Source organism: Aphidius gifuensis, linkage group LG4, assembly GCF_014905175.1.
Source record: "Aphidius gifuensis isolate YNYX2018 linkage group LG4, ASM1490517v1, whole genome shotgun sequence".
Classification (NCBI taxonomy): Eukaryota; Metazoa; Arthropoda; class Insecta; order Hymenoptera; family Braconidae; genus Aphidius; species Aphidius gifuensis.
In genome coordinates, this window is record NC_057791.1 from 18,659,287 (window position 1) to 18,677,938 (window position 18,652).

The 18,652-nt window shown below is 28.4% G+C and overlaps 1 protein-coding gene across 2 annotated transcripts in view; it reads left to right on the forward strand.

Annotated features, from left to right (window-relative positions):
• LOC122855432 (homeotic protein ultrabithorax-like) overlaps positions 1-17,934 on the forward strand; it is a 74,070-nt gene extending 56,136 nt beyond the window's left edge. For both annotated transcript variants that reach the window (XM_044156777.1, XM_044156778.1), the window contains 2 exons: positions 2,830-3,234; positions 17,394-17,934. In XM_044156777.1, the coding sequence (XP_044012712.1) occupies positions 2,830-3,143 (314 nt within the window). In that variant the 3' untranslated portion in view covers positions 3,144-3,234; positions 17,394-17,934. The remainder of the gene's footprint in view (positions 1-2,829; positions 3,235-17,393) is intronic.
• The last annotated feature ends 718 nt before the right edge of the window (positions 17,935-18,652 follow it).

An 18,652-nucleotide genomic window follows, 5' to 3' on the forward strand; every position in this document is an offset into this window, starting at 1 on the left:
AGGCTTACCATCGTGTTTTTCAAATTGTGGGGGCTGAGTTATATCAGTAAATACTCAGTAGCAATCAGCGTATTGGTATTTCTTATTAGACTTGCCAAATGCAACAAAAAAAAATATATTCTTATCACAGAGTCACCCTTTTATGGTTTCAAGCACGACGGAATTTGAGAAATATTAAGCCATGCGACTGTCTAAAAAAAATTTGTGAGAATTCAAACCCTCCTAGCAGATTAATATACATATTCGTTTTTTATTATACATTAATGTATATTTATGTTCATTTTTTTCTTTTCACGTTGCTTTTATACTTGAATAATTTAAAACTTTGCTATGAGATTTATGAATTTTTCATAGAATGTATAATCTTAAATATTACTATAATGCAAAAAATAAAAAAATAAAAAATATACTGCTGAATAGTTTTCGAAGGATGACGATCAGGTAGCAAAGACATAACTATTTTTTATATCTCTATTTTTACTATTGATAGGAAAAAAAAAAAGGCAAAATAAAAAGAAAAAAGTGGTCTCGTCTAATGACCGTAATATTTTTTTGGGCAAAATAATAAATATATACCTATATATAATAAATTAATCAATAATCACTATATTTTTTTTTTCCTATCGAATCGTCATATTGTCGATATTTTTTTTCAATAGGGTGACTTGATTAAAAAAGCCTTCATTTTATATTTATATGCTCTATCGAGTCGATCAAGTCTCCTCGCTTGAGTTTCTTATACGAGAATGGTACTTAAGGGATGGTGCTAGAAAAACAAAAGAAAAGAAAAGCAAAAAAAACTAAATAAAAACAATAGCAATAGAGAATAAAAGAGAAGACAGATTGAAAAAGAAACTGAGGGAAACAAATAAATGCCACCCATTACTTGGAGCTCGTACTTTAGTGGGATATACAGTATAACGATAGTCCTGCCATGAAAATCATGGGGTAAAAGATAAAAAAAATAATAAAAAAAAACAGCAAAGAGTCACATAGAAGGGGTGTGGCCACGTGTTGGCCAGCAGACCACTTGATTACGTTGCAATAATAAACATGACTCTCATGTGAATACATCTATTTCTATCCTTTCGTTTATTCATACACACACGTCTCATTTTTATATTTATATAGTATATAATTTTTTTTTCCCTCCAGGAGTTGGTTTGGTTTTAAAAAAAAAAAAACTTCTTTTTTTTTCGTTGTCAATAATAGATTGTTGTCACCAATTTGATTGCGGCTATGAAGCAGGTTTTTTTTCAGCTGGAATATTGCAAGCCTATAAATAAAAAAAACCTTTACGTATATATATTTGTACTGTAAAATATACGTGTATATGAATATCGTAATTCAGTGAATAAAATCGAACGATATCAACGCAATTTGACATACCAAAAAACTGCAATCACGAATCATCGCAACTCGTTATACTGTGTCCATCCAATTATGTATTGTCTGCTCTCTTTTTATTTATTTATTATTTTTTTTTATTTTCCCTCACTTGAATTTGCTTTCAAATTTTTTTGCTGCGTTTTTTTTTTCTCTGTAGTTTACGACTTTATATCGAATCGTTTTATACACGCAGATAGTTAATGGGCTTGATCTTTCCAATATTTTTATGTGTTTTTTTTTTTCTACAAATAATGAACTGATGACAGACAAGAGATTGAATTCACCAATCGATAATCATGAGTCCATAAATGACAGAACATTTAAGTTGAAATTTTTTTACAGTCAATATCATTCACTGAATGAATGCAATTAATTTATATTATGATTTAATTACAACGAGAGAAAAAAAAATATATTACATTTTAGAAAGTAACATTTTTTAATATAGTGGATATATTTTGAACGGTTGTATCAATTTTCAAACGCTGACAGTATAACCTTGTGATCAATAAAAAGCTTTTTGATTTCGTAAGCATATTTTTTTTTACTCGTATGTGTGAGTTGGTATACGAGAGCATTGAATGTCATGGGTGCGCTATTTTTTTCTAAAGAAACAGATCATAAATTTTGTTGTTGATGGCAACTTTGAGGGAAAAAAAAAAAAAAAGAAACTACTATTAGAAAAGTGTGCACTATATAGAAGAAGCAAATGGGCATTTTACGAGGCAGTAACGGTCGATAAGGTGAACTTGTGCACTCCGACGGAGCTTATTTCACTATACACCTCTCAAGTGACTATTCAACTAGCTATACACAGTACTTGCAGCATGCTTTTCTATAAAATTCACATTTAATTTTTTTTTTTTATTTTATTATATACGTATATAGTTATTTTATTTTTTCATTTTGATTTTTTCTCTTATATTTTTGATGTACTTATATTTGATTGTATAACTTGAAAATAAAATTTTTTTCTCCCTAAACTTTATACATTATTTATTAAAAAGACTTTAGTAATCTTTTCACGTAAATTGTTCGCTTATTGATGCTCTGTAATTAACCATTTGGTAGCGACCTTTTTTTTTTTTTATTTTAAAGGCTACTTTTAAATTAAACATTCAAGACTTAAGTCTAATTGGTTTGGAAGAACGTCAATTATTTATGATTGTTACTTAATTCAAGTGTATTATTTAAGTATAAACATCAAATGAGGAATGAGGTTTTAATTTATGAATTATTAATATTAATGTTATTTTTGATAAAAGTTTTGAAACGGTAAAATTTATAAAATACATAAATATATTTGTTTTTTGAATGAAAAATTTATTTATATATTTATTTGAATTTTTATTATTTATTTGTTTATATTTATCTGGTGATTTATCGATATTTATTTATTCATATATTCACTTATGTACTCTGATTTAATTTTTGTTACAGGTGCAAATGGATTGCGCAGACGTGGCCGTCAAACTTATACCCGCTATCAGACACTTGAGTTGGAAAAAGAATTTCACACAAATCACTACCTCACGAGGCGAAGGCGAATTGAAATGGCACATGCACTTTGTCTTACAGAAAGACAAATAAAAATATGGTTTCAAAATCGTAGAATGAAATTGAAAAAAGAAATACAAGCAATTAAAGAACTAAATGAACAAGAAAAACAAGCACAAGCACAAAAAGCCGCTGCGGCAGCAGCAGCAGTGGTACATCAACAAGGAGGTGGCGGGGGTCCGGATGGGGGTAACTAGGGGTACGCCCTGCACCGGAGCACCCCTGATCATCGAAACGCAAATCCACATCATTCTCTGCTAGCACCCCAATGTACACAGCTATATTAAGGTAAAATTAACTTATTATCACATTAACTTGACTTCATATGGCTTAAATGATAAATATTTTACTTTATTAGATACTTAATCTTTTTGCGACGGGCCTAAGAACTACTTAAAAAATAATAGTCATAAAAATATCACAGTAAATGCATGTTTATTTCATATTAAAAGTCGCCTTGCTTTTTCCTGCTCCATTTTAACAATTTAGTTTCACGGCTTGCCGTTAAAGCGCTTAATCAAGTTAAATTTTTTTATAAAACAAACCAGACAAATGTACATAGAAAATTTTCATTTATCTAAATAATTATGTTTTTGTTTCTTTTTTTTTTCAATTTCTCTCTATGAATTTGATTTATAAACTTTAAAAATGTCTTTGAAAATTAATTAGATTCATCAACCGACTTAGCTACTATTTTCTTTTTTAAACGTACTATTATTATCTTAAAAAAATGAAAAGAAAGAAAAAAATGATACCTATAAAATAATCATGTATTCTACATATAGAAGCACATATGTCAATATGACATTGCGTGTTTGAGAACTATACGCAATTTACCCCCCATTGAAAAATCCATATTCACATGGTACCATAATTCGTTGTTTATAACATGATAGCCATATCTTTTATTATTTATCATTGACTGTACGGTTTATGTACATGTGTTGCCGCTGGCAAAAAAACATAAGAAAACAAGAAATAATAAAAATCAAAAACATCTTCACATTCATAAGACGAATGAATCTATACTATCATCATATAGAAATAAATATGTTTCAATCGCTTCTTTTTATTTTTAATTTTTTTTTCTTTTACTATACTCATTTACTGTGCATTTTAAATGATATCTCTTGACGGTATATCTAATGAAGTAATGAGGCTAAACCGCGTGCAAACGTGTGCCTTCATAATTTGCTAAGTTATTCCATTTTCGTATGTATATATATACAAGCACGCTCACGTTTAACACGTACCTAAAAAGAGATAATAACATTTTTTATACTGTCGGCTAGTTGTTATATGTTCAAAGTTAAAATGTTGCAATTTTTGATTCAACTGTCTACACATAAACATATTAACATTGAGTGTTCATATTTTAATGTTTATTTAAATCAAAATTTTCATCTTGGCTAGAATTTACAACGTAAATAAATTACTTATTTTTCTTTAATTTTTATTTAACACTTGGTCTTTTTTTTTGTAACTTAAAAATGTCTTATAAGTGCAAATGAAATGAAATATTTTTAATACTTGAAATTTATCTTGGTATTTTTAATTTAATTATAATATAATTGCCTCAGTCTCGTCGATAAAATTAAATATGAGTCAAAAAAATAAAAAAGTCACTTGTTTGGGTTTTTCATGAAAATAAAAAAAAAACATCAATTAACATTTCACGTTTTGTTTATCAAATTTATGATTTTTAATTGTAATTCTATAATCAGATTTATCCACATCACGCAATACAAAAAAAAAACCTTATGCCAGTGAGTTTAAAATATATTTCTTTGGTTAGTTATTTTTGTGCTTTATGTTTGAATTCTTTTTCACTTTGTATCAACGTATTTTTTTCTTTTATTTATTTTTTTGTTATGTTTTTTTTTTTTATTTTGAATATAAAGAGGGGATGGAGAGAAAAAGTGAAACGTCTGACTTTTTTATGAGCCTCATAGTTACCCTTCGAGTTCGCTCAGAAAGATAGGAAAAGATAGGACCTTTGCTGAATGTTTTACGGTATATTTCTTTGTCAAGAGAAAGTTTTTTATTTTGTTACTTTTTTTTTTGTCTTTAAAATTCGGTACAGGTAAAGAAAAAAAATTTTTTTCGATACCGATTTTCCTGGATTTAGGACCCTATAGGGTATATTCTTATTAACAAAAAAACAGCCATTCAAATACTGTCTAAAGTAAAAAAAAAAGGCACCCGTGACTCCCATTTTCACACTTTCCCTTTGCTAAAACTTTCCCTTTTTTTTATCTGTTATTTTTTTATGCTTCGGCTAAAAAAACCTTGGAATATTCTTCTTGTCAATTTAGAAAAAAAAAAATAGTCAGGATGTTGCATCGAAAAATCTGAATCAGACTCCAGATGTTTTCTTAAAAATCTCTCAGTTGACTTGAGCTTTGTAAACCGCGTGGAAGATGGTAAAAAAAAAAAAAGCAATTGAGAATAATATTTTGAAATAAATGAAGAGTTATTATTAAAATCTGATGAATGTTAAAAAAATTAATTAATAATTTTTTAATTTGAAAAATCAATTCTAACAAAATACTAATTTAGCTTTTGTTTTTTTTTTATTTTAATTAATGACCAAGTCGGTTGATTAGTGAATTATAAATACAAGTTCTATCAATAGATTCAGTTTATACAATCCTTATTTGTTTGTGTGGTTTAGTTTTGGAAATTTAAAGTTTGAAAGCTAAGTAAGCGTCGGATTTGCTAAAACACAAACTCTATAAAATTGCTAAGATTCTTAAATGAGACTTGTTGTTAAAAGTTAATACGAATACATTTCGAAAAATTCTCATAAAAGTTTTAAAAATTAAAAATATGTTTATTGATTGAGCCATCGATGAGACCATGAAAACGTATGCTGACACCTAATTATTAATGTAAAATGTGAAGGATAACATTTAATGGACGAAGGATTGAATCAAGTTTTTTATTTTTATTTTTGACCAGCGGGTTTTCTTAGAAGACGAAACATAGTGCCGACGGCAGAAAAAAAATATTATTACAAAATCGATCTAAAAGCTTCTTAATATATAAAATATTAAGTACCAATAAAAAAAATTATATTATTGAAATATCGAACTGTTGATTGAAAAATATAAAATAATAAATAAAAAAAATTATCCATAAAACCGTAATAAAAATTTTATTTCAATGAAATAATTATTTTACATGCAGATAAGGCATAAAAATGTCAAATTAATTTTTTTCAACAAACCAGTTATATTGAAGAAGTTGATCTGGTGAGCATGTTGTGCAATCTTTATTGACTTGTTACTTTTAAGGTTTAGAATAACACATTTACGTGTATACACATCAGAAATTAATTGCTGAGATTATAGTGCCGAGTTGAATCAATTAACAACAAATCAGAATTACGCAATAATTGAGGTTTAATTTTTGATTCAAGACATTGAGGGGAAAATATAAACCGAGATTTAAATTAATTGATATTTAAAAAATGTAATTTTTGATAGTATACCATGGGTCACTGACTCAAGAGTGTGCGTTGACAGGAAATCCAATAAATTATAAAGCTCCAGAAATTAACAAAATAAAAAAAAAAGGGATACAAGTCAAGATTTAATCAGACAAAATATTAAAATTCCGCTGCAAGCACATGCCTTTTTGTTATAGCTATATAAAAAAAAAATAAAAGATAACCCATCATTAAAGTAAAGAGTACTGGTACATTACACCAAGTTGAAAAACGGTGTAGACAACCGCCGGAAGAAAAACAAAATTAGTGTGAGGCACACCAAAGTAATACGTTGAAAATAAAAAATATGTTGCTCATTATATTTTAACCGGTAATCGATGACCATATTCTTGGTACAAGGTCCTTAAACCACAAGTCCTGTTACACATATATCTTTTTTAAAATTTCACATTCATGGTACAGTTTTTTCTATTAAACCGAAAAAAAAAAAAAATTAAAAAATAAATAAAAAATGACAACAATAGAAATAAAAAATATAAACATATTATTTATTTACTTATCTATTCATTGTTTGTTTTGAGTATGTAACGATATAGGGAATTGTGGTTTCCATATATATTTTTATGTGAGTTAAGCCAAGCATTCCACTGTTTTTTTAACGTTTCACCTGTGAAAACGTGAATAGCACAGCCCCATTGTATTAAAATGAATGTAATCAAATAGCGAAATGGTACAATAATACATGAGAATGGGACATGAGACAAGATATAGACAAGAAAAAAATTTCTCTCTTGCATTCTTAATGGTACATATCAATTGAAGCTGCACGTGTTTGTATATAAGCTAAACTATGATATCATATAGCTTTGAAGAAAAGAAAGAAGCGAAAAAATAATCAAAGATTGAAAGATCAAATTTTCATATAATAAAATCGAATCTAAATGTTTCAAGTATTAGTAACGCCATCTCACTGATTCAACGACATTTTTTCTAGTTATGGCTGCCCATTTCATTGGTGTATGCGTGGGCGTGGTCGGGAGGCGGGGATCAAGGGCTCGTAAAAGCACCATTGTATAACCACCAAGTGAACTTGAAGTTAAAATAATGAATCATAAAAAAATTAACTAATATCACTATTAAGGTTATCATTTACTACTGATCCACATGCAGTATCTTTAAACTTGTTGGTGGTTCAAATATAAGTAACACCATCTTAAAAAGTTTGGTTATATTCCAAGTATAAAATGTTGGTATTTGTGTCAAGTTGAATGTAACTTTACACGCACACACTCATACACATTTATATATACTTGGAGTTGTTGACCTATTTATACAACAGATGGCAGTACAATTTAATGAAATTGTGATACAAAAGAAGAGTACATACATAAACACACACTCGTAGATAATAAATATATACCTGAGTTATATATTTACTCTGTGCATAAGTAAGGCCTGCTTTACCGACGCACGACTGGTAAGCTTTGTATTTTATTTACAGCCTCAAACCATCACTGGGTTCATCGTCCCTCCGCCAGGTTTAAGGATTTTATTTAATGCAGTTTATGGCTCATTTTTATCGACAGTATTACGACCATCTCTTCAGGAGACTTTTGTTTTATTGAAGCGTTAAAATAATATTTCATTTTATTTATCGGCATATAGTCGGTACGGTTTTTTTATTTATTTTTGTTTATGTTAGCATTGACTCTTATTATATATTCATTATAACTAATTTAATGGACATAACTATCAATTTAAAATTTTTATGAACCAATAAAAACAAACAAAATAAATTTAATTCAATAGTTAAAATAAAATTTGATTAATTGATGAATAAAAAATAAATGTTTATCGGTGGTTGTTTGATGTTTTTTTTACGAGGTGATGAAGTTAAATAGCGATAAAATGTATGTGGATTGAAATTCTACCGAATTATACTTTAATGTTAAAGCAAATAGGGAAAAAATCTTTATTGGTTGTAAACGAAGACATTTACGATCCATAAAAGCATAAGTGGCATGGTGAGCCTCGCACTTCCATTGCTATTCTTGCATACAACAATCGCTCCCACGCTGGGTTATATAACCCATTACCCCTTCTTTGATCGTAGCCTCTTCTTTCTTATGACCGTTCTTTCGCCAAGGGCGTCTACTGGCACGCGCCCATTTGCTCCCTACACTCGAGATTTACAGGTTTCGCTCACCCGGTAACACCTCGTAAACTTGGTTTAACGACTCCAGTTCAGCCTAACTGCTTCCTCCCTGCAATCAGATCCTGACCTATCTGTTAAAATATTTTCTACAGAATGTAGAATAAATAATTCAATTATAAATTATTTTTTTTCTTTTTGACACCCATCAAAAAAGCATTGACATGTCATCAACTGTACCACTACAAGTAATGTTAATATTTTTTTGAATTAATTCTTTCACATTCTTATTTAGCTACTTCATAAAATTTATTTCACTGTAATTAATAATTCAATTCATTTATCATATTCCATTTTTCATCGTGCGGAACAACCAACATACATAATCACTGTTGATTCAGGCATTACATGCGAAGAGTCATTATAAAGTGATACCATTGTGTCAGGATCATATCGGTTACACCTCTTTGATCTGCCTCGTTTGTCCGATGGCTAGTAAAAATGGGGGAAAAAACCATGATGAATACTTGGGCCGGTCATAAAATATAGAGTAGGGAGACTAGTGGGTTGAGCAGCTGTCCGCTAGACTGCGCTTTTATGTTACATGAAAAATTGTATTATAAAAGACTGGTGAAGTGGTCGAATGGGTAACTTCCAAACGTGTTGGGGTTTGAAACCAAAAATGGTCAAGCTATTTAATTTTTCAAATCAGTTTTAATTTCTAAAATTGATGTTATTCCCAGATGGGCCTTCGAAGGAAGTAATTTCAAATATAGTCTCAAAGCAATATTGACATCCAATTACTAAAACTATCAACTGAAATGAACTTTCCAGTTACCATTTATATAATTTTTCTATACATAGGCTGTAAAATTTTAAATGCTTCAATAGAATTCACATTTTATGTAAAAATAGAAATTTTTTGGGGTTTTCCTCTCTCGAAATTCTTTTCTAAATGAGATTTTTTCTTTCCAATGTCTATATTCAGTACGTGTTTTGAAAAAGATAGTGTGGAATTTCGATATAGATCCTCTAAGCCAGTAAAAGATATGAACATATATATTCAGAAATTTAGGACAGTTAAAGCATATACTATGATATATGCTTTATTATTATTATTCACATATATAAGTGTGGAGTAGTGCCCCTTCTAGCGGCGCCATTGGTCTGAATTTACACAACAATGAAAGGCCGCACTCTAGAAACTCCTAAAATCTCTGGGCTTTGGGTGCTGGGCCGAAACAAGAGAATAAACAGCTTTGAAAAAAAAGGGGAAAGAACACATATGAAAGAGTGAAGGAAAAAAATGTTCATATATAAAAAAAAAAAAAAAAATATCATATACAAATGGCGGAAAAAGAGAAAGAAGCAATAACGTAAAGAAATAAGAGTGAGAATCACGCGTGGCACATACAAAATCCGGTATCTTTTTCTCTTTTTTTTCTTAGGTTTTACCCACTTCTATTGTGAGCAACGAAAAAGCTAGTCTGATGCCTAGCATACGGTTTTTTTTTTTATTTTATTTTTTGATTCATCTCAGGGCCTCCTTTTTGTCTGGAATGATTTCTATCCCAACGACAACGTTGGTTTTATTTGGCTTTTGTAGAAACACCATCATGGCGTCTTGGTTGAATTTTCAAAAAAAAAAAATACTAACCTATTGATTAGCTATTGTGATGTTGAGTCAATAAATTATATTCATCTTAATTCTATCATTTTTCGAAAAGCATAATATCAAAAATTAAAATTACAAAGTATAATATAGACAATGCTGTTTATTAAAATTCAGATTAAAAGATGCATTGAGTGATAATGTACTGCCAAGTTTGTATACATAATCGGATGAGCAGATAATTTAATCAGAATAGCATTTTATCGTTGTCGTTAATCAAGTAGAAATCATAGAAATTATATGGGGAATAATAATTATACAAAACAAAAAAAAAAAGCAATAAAAGTATAAGCACTTAATCATTTCGCATCATGACGCAGGTACTCATTTAATTTTCATTCGTAAAAGTGTAAAATATATTGACCAAATGATGTCCCGTTCTCGTACTAACATTCTGTACTGCATATATCAGATGAACGTGTCGGCGCGTTACACTATAAACTCGCATAAATTATTTGTGCATAAACCTGTATCTTTTCCTTCGATATACTCTCACAAAAGCAGAGACTCAAGTAATTGCTGCCCGATAAAGTCGAAAATTTAACATACCATAAATATACGAGTTCATATGTTTGACCAAAATTTACAGTTTTTTTATACGTAACGGTTGATAATTTCTTTCAAAAGTTTCGTAAGATCACTTATAATCTTGTTTCTGTATTCATTCGTCTCGCTATTTAAATATTATCGAATCAAATTTTGATTGAGAAGTACAATTTTCATGGTCGACCCTTCGATTAATCGTCTCTTTTTATCCAAATAAAAAAAAAACAATCTAAACATAAATAAATCAATTAATTTTTAAATAATGAATCGAGTAAAAAATTACAAATATATTTGATTGTCGTTTAGAGTTGAATTCTTATAATTAATTGATATTAAATAAAATATTTATCAAAAGTAAATGGTGGCGGACGGACAAACACAAGAACGAGATTATAAGTCAATTTATACAAGTATTTTATAATAATTAGTAGAAAGCAAAAAAAAAAAATGTTTAAAAGTGCCTGCAAAACACTTTGCGTGCGTTTATCACACTGTTTTTTTTTTTTTTTTTTTAATGTATTTATTTATTTATTATATGACCACCGACGACCATACAGTGAACTTTTTTTTATATTTTCAAGTGGATTTTCTCCAATTCAAATAGTATAATTTATGCATTGCAATATGTTGAATGGCTCGATAAATAAATCATAATTATAATTCATTTAAAATTTAAAAATGTAATTATTTAATTTTCAATAAGTCTATTTTTTAAGTCGTTGATATGATTCAAGTGTAAAATTCGAATGGGACACCCTGTATAAAAGCTTCTACAAAATGTTGGGTTCTAGTATCCGACGGACGTTGCTTCACAACTACCCGTAAAAACTACAAATAAATATCTAAATTTTTCATTCAATTTTATAATAAATAAATTTTTTTATTATTAAAATTATTCCTTCAATTAATACTTCACAAATAAATGAAAAATTATAAAAAAAAAAAATTTGCAGTTGAATTAAAATCATTTCAAATTTGAAGAATTTCATTTTATAATTGAAAAAAAAAGAAATAAAATTATTCTACAAACTTTAAATAAATTAAATTATTTTATAAATTCATTATTCTTAAACTTTTTATTTACGATTTGTTTATTTTTTTATATTTTTTATATGAAAACTTCAAGTATTTGACCGCATCAGAGACAAAATTATATAGTTGTTATTTGAGAAGAATAGTTTTAGATTCAAATAAGTATTAAGAGTTTTAAATCCTGTATATGTATAGAGTTAAAAGTTATTTTCTCGAAAGTACTACTAGTATACCTCTATACATACGTATATATATATAACGGAAGCCTTCTTGATTAATCGACAAAGCTTACTCTTTCGAAGCACGGTAAAGATATTTATTGAACGTGCAATATATTTGCTGCGCGTCGTCCAATGACTATTCGTCTTTTTCTGTTTTTTCCACTACTCACAGTTTTTATTTATTTATTTTTTTATTTATCGATTTTATTTATTTTGCTTTTTGTTGATAATTAGTAAAAATAAAACAACACAAACATTTCAAAAGTGTTTATGAAAATTGTGCGAGGCAAAAAAAAAAAAATTCGTTTCGAAAAATATCAATGCTGATTTGTCCGAATGAATTAATATTTAATTATGAAATTATAATTAATTTTGACCTGATAAATTCAGTGATACAACTTGCACGTATATTTTTTTTTTATAAAATAATAATAATAGTATTTTGATATTATAGTTGAAATAATTCTTTGGCAATATAACTCAAGAAGACAAAGTTATACTTCAGATAGCATAAGTAAAAAAGAATGAACGGGCAATAGTAGTAGTATATTAGTATGAACATATATAAGATAAGAAAGAATAGTTTATAAAAGTGGCTGAGACAATGTTGTTCAATATATACATACATGCGTTTATACCGCGCATGTTGGTAACGCGCAGTGTTTTTCATTTTCTTTATATCACCCTTGATGCTCGTAAAACCATTACCCATGACCGGGGTGAACTTCCATATAGATTCAACGACATACAGATATATCCACTGTATATTCTCTATGTACTTTGATGATACTGCCAACTTCTTCATTTCCTCCTCTCACAATATAAACACGAGCCTCACGAAACTCTCTAGAAAAATAAATAAAAAAAAACAAATAATAAATAAATAAATAAAAACAATGTGAAATTCAACTTTTTTTTTTTTTTAACAAAACAATAAAAAAACTAGAAAATAAAAGCTAAAAAGTATTTGTTAACTTTTTCAACAGTTCGATTGTTTTTCTATATCTCAGGTGCTTTGAACGTGTTAGTGCATATATTCCAGATTGAATTTTATGAGTATATATATTTATACATCAGAGATAAAATAATTTGTCAAAATCATTTGCAATATTCCAAGTCATTTGTTCAACATACTTTACAGTCGTACAGTACAATCGTGAATGAATAAATGAATGCACACACATAACTGACAGAGTTGATATAACTAAATTAAATTCTTAAAACGTACAGTACTATATTACGTTCTGAGCATATATATTGTGTCGATTCAATTTTATAATATTACAGCGTGTTATATTATATTCAATTATATTTATTATCGATTGCTGAAAAATAATTTAAAAAAAAAACATAAAATCATAATTTAATGCTGATGCAAATAAAATTTTTATCTATTGGAAAATAGTTGTCATAAATTTCAACCAAGACGAAGACAAAAAAAACTTATAATTACAAAACTTATAATCGGACAAGACAAGGGGCTTTTTTTTTTTTTTAAATAATATATATTCAATTTTTTTTTTTTTTTTTGCTTCAATTATAATAGCTATACTTGAGTTGGAATAATTTTTTTTTATTTTGTTCAGTTTATTTAATTAGTAGTATTTTTAGGAGACAATTTTGTAATTTTCTTTTTATTAGTTTCATTTGACTGAATAGCATCACACAAACAATATGATTAAGTACTTTGAAAAATCTTGACTCAAAATCAGCAATACGTGAAACCTGCCTTGTATCCTCCCGCGATCAAGAGGATAAGTCAATGACAGACTCACTCCAGCTTTTTCCATTTTTTTTTTTTTTTTTTTGTTTCTTCTCAATTTGTTTTTTCCATCTTCTTTCTATTCCCCCTACAATTTTTTTCTTTGTCCTTCGGTACTTTATATACCTCCCCTACTCTTGTTTCTTTGCCTCATCCCCTTTCTTTCTGGCACTCTTGCCTCGGTGATTTATCATCGGCGTCTCTCTTCTCTCTGGCCTAGGGCCTTCATTGACTTTTTTGACTATCTTTCTTTGCCAGCTCTTTTTCATGCAAGCTTCATTTTTTTTATTTTTATTTTTATTCTCTTCATTTAGTTTTTTTTTTTTTTATTTTTTGTACTTGCTAAAAGTATCTACTTTTCTTTTTACATTGGCTATACATACACACACACCCAACAAAAATCTATAAAGTCATAGCAACGAACTATTGGTTGTTTTTTTTTTTTTTTTATATTCAATTGTAAATTTAAAATTTTTTATAATACCAACAACAGATTTAGATATCGTGTGAAATTATCATGGATCTTAATCATTTTTTTTTTTTTTTTTTTTCACCACAACCAGTGATTTTTTTTCATGTTCATATAATTTGTTGGCAAAAAAAGGAAGATTTAAGAATTTTTAAAATAAAAAAGAAAGAGTTTTTGATTTGGTTCGTTAACGACAGCTCGTGAGAAAAATCAAGTGAGTTAGAAGAAATAAAACGAAATAAAAAGGGGATATACAGCTGAGTGGGTGGGTATAATTCTTTCTCTAGTACAAACGGCAACACGAATGAGGGCGGAGGCGTTCCATGGTACCCCGCATGGGGTAGCTTGCAACTCAAGCGACACTAGAGCCATCTATATCCCTGGTGATTTATGGGTTCTGGATGCAGCGGCTGCTCGTATAGCACTATACATGGCCACAGTATTGTGCATTGGTGTGATTGCCCGTGATGTTGTAACCGTATCCACTGTACAATTGTATATATATCTGGTACTTTAACACGGTCATTTTTCGGTACTTATTTTAGGTCATTTGTCGGTACACTGTCCAGTACATTTCACGGTACTATGTTAAGGTCATTCACCGGTACTTTAACTAGGACATTTATCGCTCGTTAATAATTTAAACAGAAAAAAATAATCTAAACCACCCACTCCAATTCCTAAATCTGGTCTTGAAATTTTTTTATATTTTTTTTATAGTCCAGGAGTTCGTTGAAATTGTATTTGTTAGTACAAAATGTTCAAAATTAATAAAACCACCCACTCCACCCTCAAGAGTTTATCCCAAAATTTGTATATTTTCTAATAGGAGGGTAATTTAAACTAAATTTTATGAATAAATAAATTTTAAACAAAAAAACCTGTGAAAACCACCCCCCTACCACCCATAATATTGACTTTTGAATTTTTTCCGCATTTTTCCCGTAATCAGCGTATTTTTTCCTGCAAGTACACTGCCGCATATCCTATGATTATCAAACACGGTGTATATATAAATACAGATATATGTAATACATATATACAATACATATATATTGCTGCTGCAGCAGATATATATATACAAATGTCGAATTATTTGAACGTGCTGCGAAGCAAAATTTCGATATATATTTCCAGCAGAAAATAGCTTGTGGTAGTGGTGCCCCCTGTCGTGACGGCGTGCTGTTACCCCACGGGGAATATTGCACAATTCACGCTCATACACTGTGGACACTGATAAAAACATGAGTTCGATCGTAATCTAATTCTCACTCGAATGGTCCAACACTTCTCAATTCTCACAATTGAAATTCTTCCGTATATTTCATCTTTATAAACATATATTTTTATTTTCTTTTTCATATTGAATTTATTTTGTTTTTTCAACCAAAATAAATATCCTTCAAATTTTTAAATTTATTAATTCACTGACTATATCGAGACTCAGTAGGTGACTTTAGTTCAACACTGAATACTCCAAACTACCCCGTGGATGTGGCTAGTTTATGAGCAGACTAAAATGAAAAATAAAAAAAAATACATTGACACATATAATCACTGTTTTATTCTTTCTCAATTAAATTTTTTATTGTTGTCGAATAAAAATATAAAATTTGTTAGATATTTAATATTAGATTTATAAATATAAATTATCATAAATCATTGTACTTGAATAAATCATAAATGACAAAAAATAAATTATTAAAAAATATAAATTCTAAACAAATTTATAAACCTGTTTTTTTCTTTTTCTTTTTTTCATATTTAAATATGCTTATAAACAGAAAATTTTAAGTTTAATTATTATTATTATCATGATCATTTGGTTTTGAAATATTTTTTCTTTATACTCATTGCTGATTTGTCTCTATCTCGCTAGGATATAACGCCTCGTTAAAAATATTTGGTGTACACACGCGCGTGCGCTCTACTACACTGAGAAGAATTTATTGCGGCTTAAAAAGTCGAGCTTCCTTGAAATCCTGATAAATGTGCGAAGAAACCAGACACGAAGGACAATATATATATATGCATGTGGAGGAGGGAGTAAAAGATATAGAAAGAGACAATAAGAGTGAGGGATAAAAAATAAAATAAAAAATATATATATAAAAAAGTTTTATGGAGGATTCGAGAAGTTGACTATTGGGAGAAGGGAAACTAGTTTGGTGGAAAGATACCGTGGATATGCTAGGCCGAAATGCAAACTCATTCCTTTTATTGCTCTTTAACTAAGGGTCTCAGAAAAGATCTAAGAGAAGAGAAAATCTGAACAAGAAAATATCTGTATGCCTGGGCAAACAAAAATCTTTGTTGCGATAATCCAAAAGTTATATCGATATGATTTTTTTATTTTTCCTAAATTCATATGATGCAAAAACTTGTGAATTTTATCATTTGATTGTTTACCTCATTGTTTGACTAAATACTTAAAAAAAAAGTCACTAATACTTTTGACAATTCAAACTCTTTATGTCACTTGTTTTTATTTATTATTATTTTTTTTCGGCTTTTTTAAATCAACGTGCCAATAGTAGAAATATAAACAAAATTTTTAAAAATTATAGTGTATAATTCATTCGTAGATAATTCTTTATCTGACATTTATTTGTCTATTATTTGTTCGAATCCCCACGCTTGGCATATATTTTTTGACATTTTCTGGGCAAAAGAAGGCAAAATAAAATAAAGGAATGGGCTAATGGAAGTGAGCAGCACCATAAGACTCGTATAGAATTGTTGCAAAATAGAGAAAGATGTTATTATATAGGATAAAATGGCTGGCGTGAGTTCGCGGCCTGGAAAATCGTTTCTGAGTTTGCCAATAGTATCTTGTAGAAAGAGGGAAAAAAATAAAAATAAAAAATTTTATCTTGAAAAAGGGAGATGGATTGAAGGAGAAATAAATACCCTCGCATACTCGACCCAAACTTCCATCTATATTATATATATATCTGTACACATATCCCCTTTTATCTTGTGTGACTTTTTTATGTCAATTTAATTATACCAATCTGTCACATGGTCTGGCAATTTTTTTAAATATACCTCATGATGTTTGATTTGATTTAATTTAATTTGTAAATAAATAACACTTTGATAATTGAATTAATACATTTGTCGATAATAATTATTGTTTCAGGTGAGTGGTGGGCTGCTCCAACCCTTTCTGTTATGCCAAATAGGTGTCGATGTGCTGCTCTGATCCGTCGTTAGTCAATTTTATCGGTTGTGGCGAATCGGATGCTGCATCCGGTGAGTGACCGAATTTCCTCTTCGGAGTCTCCCGTAGTGAACTTGACACATAATTTCACATTGTAAAACAAATAAATGTTGACAAGAATTCACCTAGAGTACACATCTGTATATTGTCAACAATCATCATTACCAGTAGGTTCATGATAGTTTTAGCCCCTAATTATTACTTAAATATTATAATTATAATTATTATTTTTTTATTCGTTACCTGTTTTTTATATTATTTTCATTTAAAATAGTGTATCGTCGGCATCCGTATATAAAAAATAATAATAGAAATAATAATAGAAATTTAATTAATGCGAATACAAGAAAAAAAAAATGAAAATTAAGAGAGAAATTGTATTTTTCGATCGCAAATATTTTTATTATTTGCCTGATAATCGGGACCGTGCAAAAAAAAAGAAAATAAATAAAAAAAAAAATTTTACCAAGAAAAAAAAACATGTATATTGGTTTTTTTTTTTTTTTTTTTTTTCGACTTAAAAAAATGATTGTCATTTGCGTTGTAAGAAAATGAATATATATACGTAATATTTTATATTATATTTAATCCAAATTGGAAGATCGAATAAAAAAATTTAAAAAGAAATAATAATTTAATTTCAAAAGTTAAGAAGAAACTATAAAGTATTCCCATGAGTAAGTTTAGTGTCTAGATAAGAAACGAAATATTTTGTTTAATTAATAAATCAATTTGTTTTTTTTTTTACTTTCATTTATTTTGTTTTTATTTTAATAAAATGGGATAAGTGTTTCATATATATTTATAAAATAGTATGATCGGTGTACAAAGTCATCATGATCAATTTTTTTTATTTTGTTTTTTTTTTAATTTATGTTATACCTGTAATCATTTGATCATATTGAATTTTGAAAAATAAATAAAAACGTATTTAAACAAACGTTAATACGTCCCGACACGTTAGCTATTAAATAAAATGCGACGCTGTTTTTGTTATATTTTTGTTATAATTTCTTTTTATTGTGCGTGGTGCGTGAAACTCATTGAGGTTGTGCTTTGATCATTCATTTATGAATCACCATGATTTTATATAAATTTTATCATGTTATTATTATTCGCTTACTTGAGTTTTTATAGTTTTACAATTAAAAAATAAAATGACTCAATTGGTAATTCCA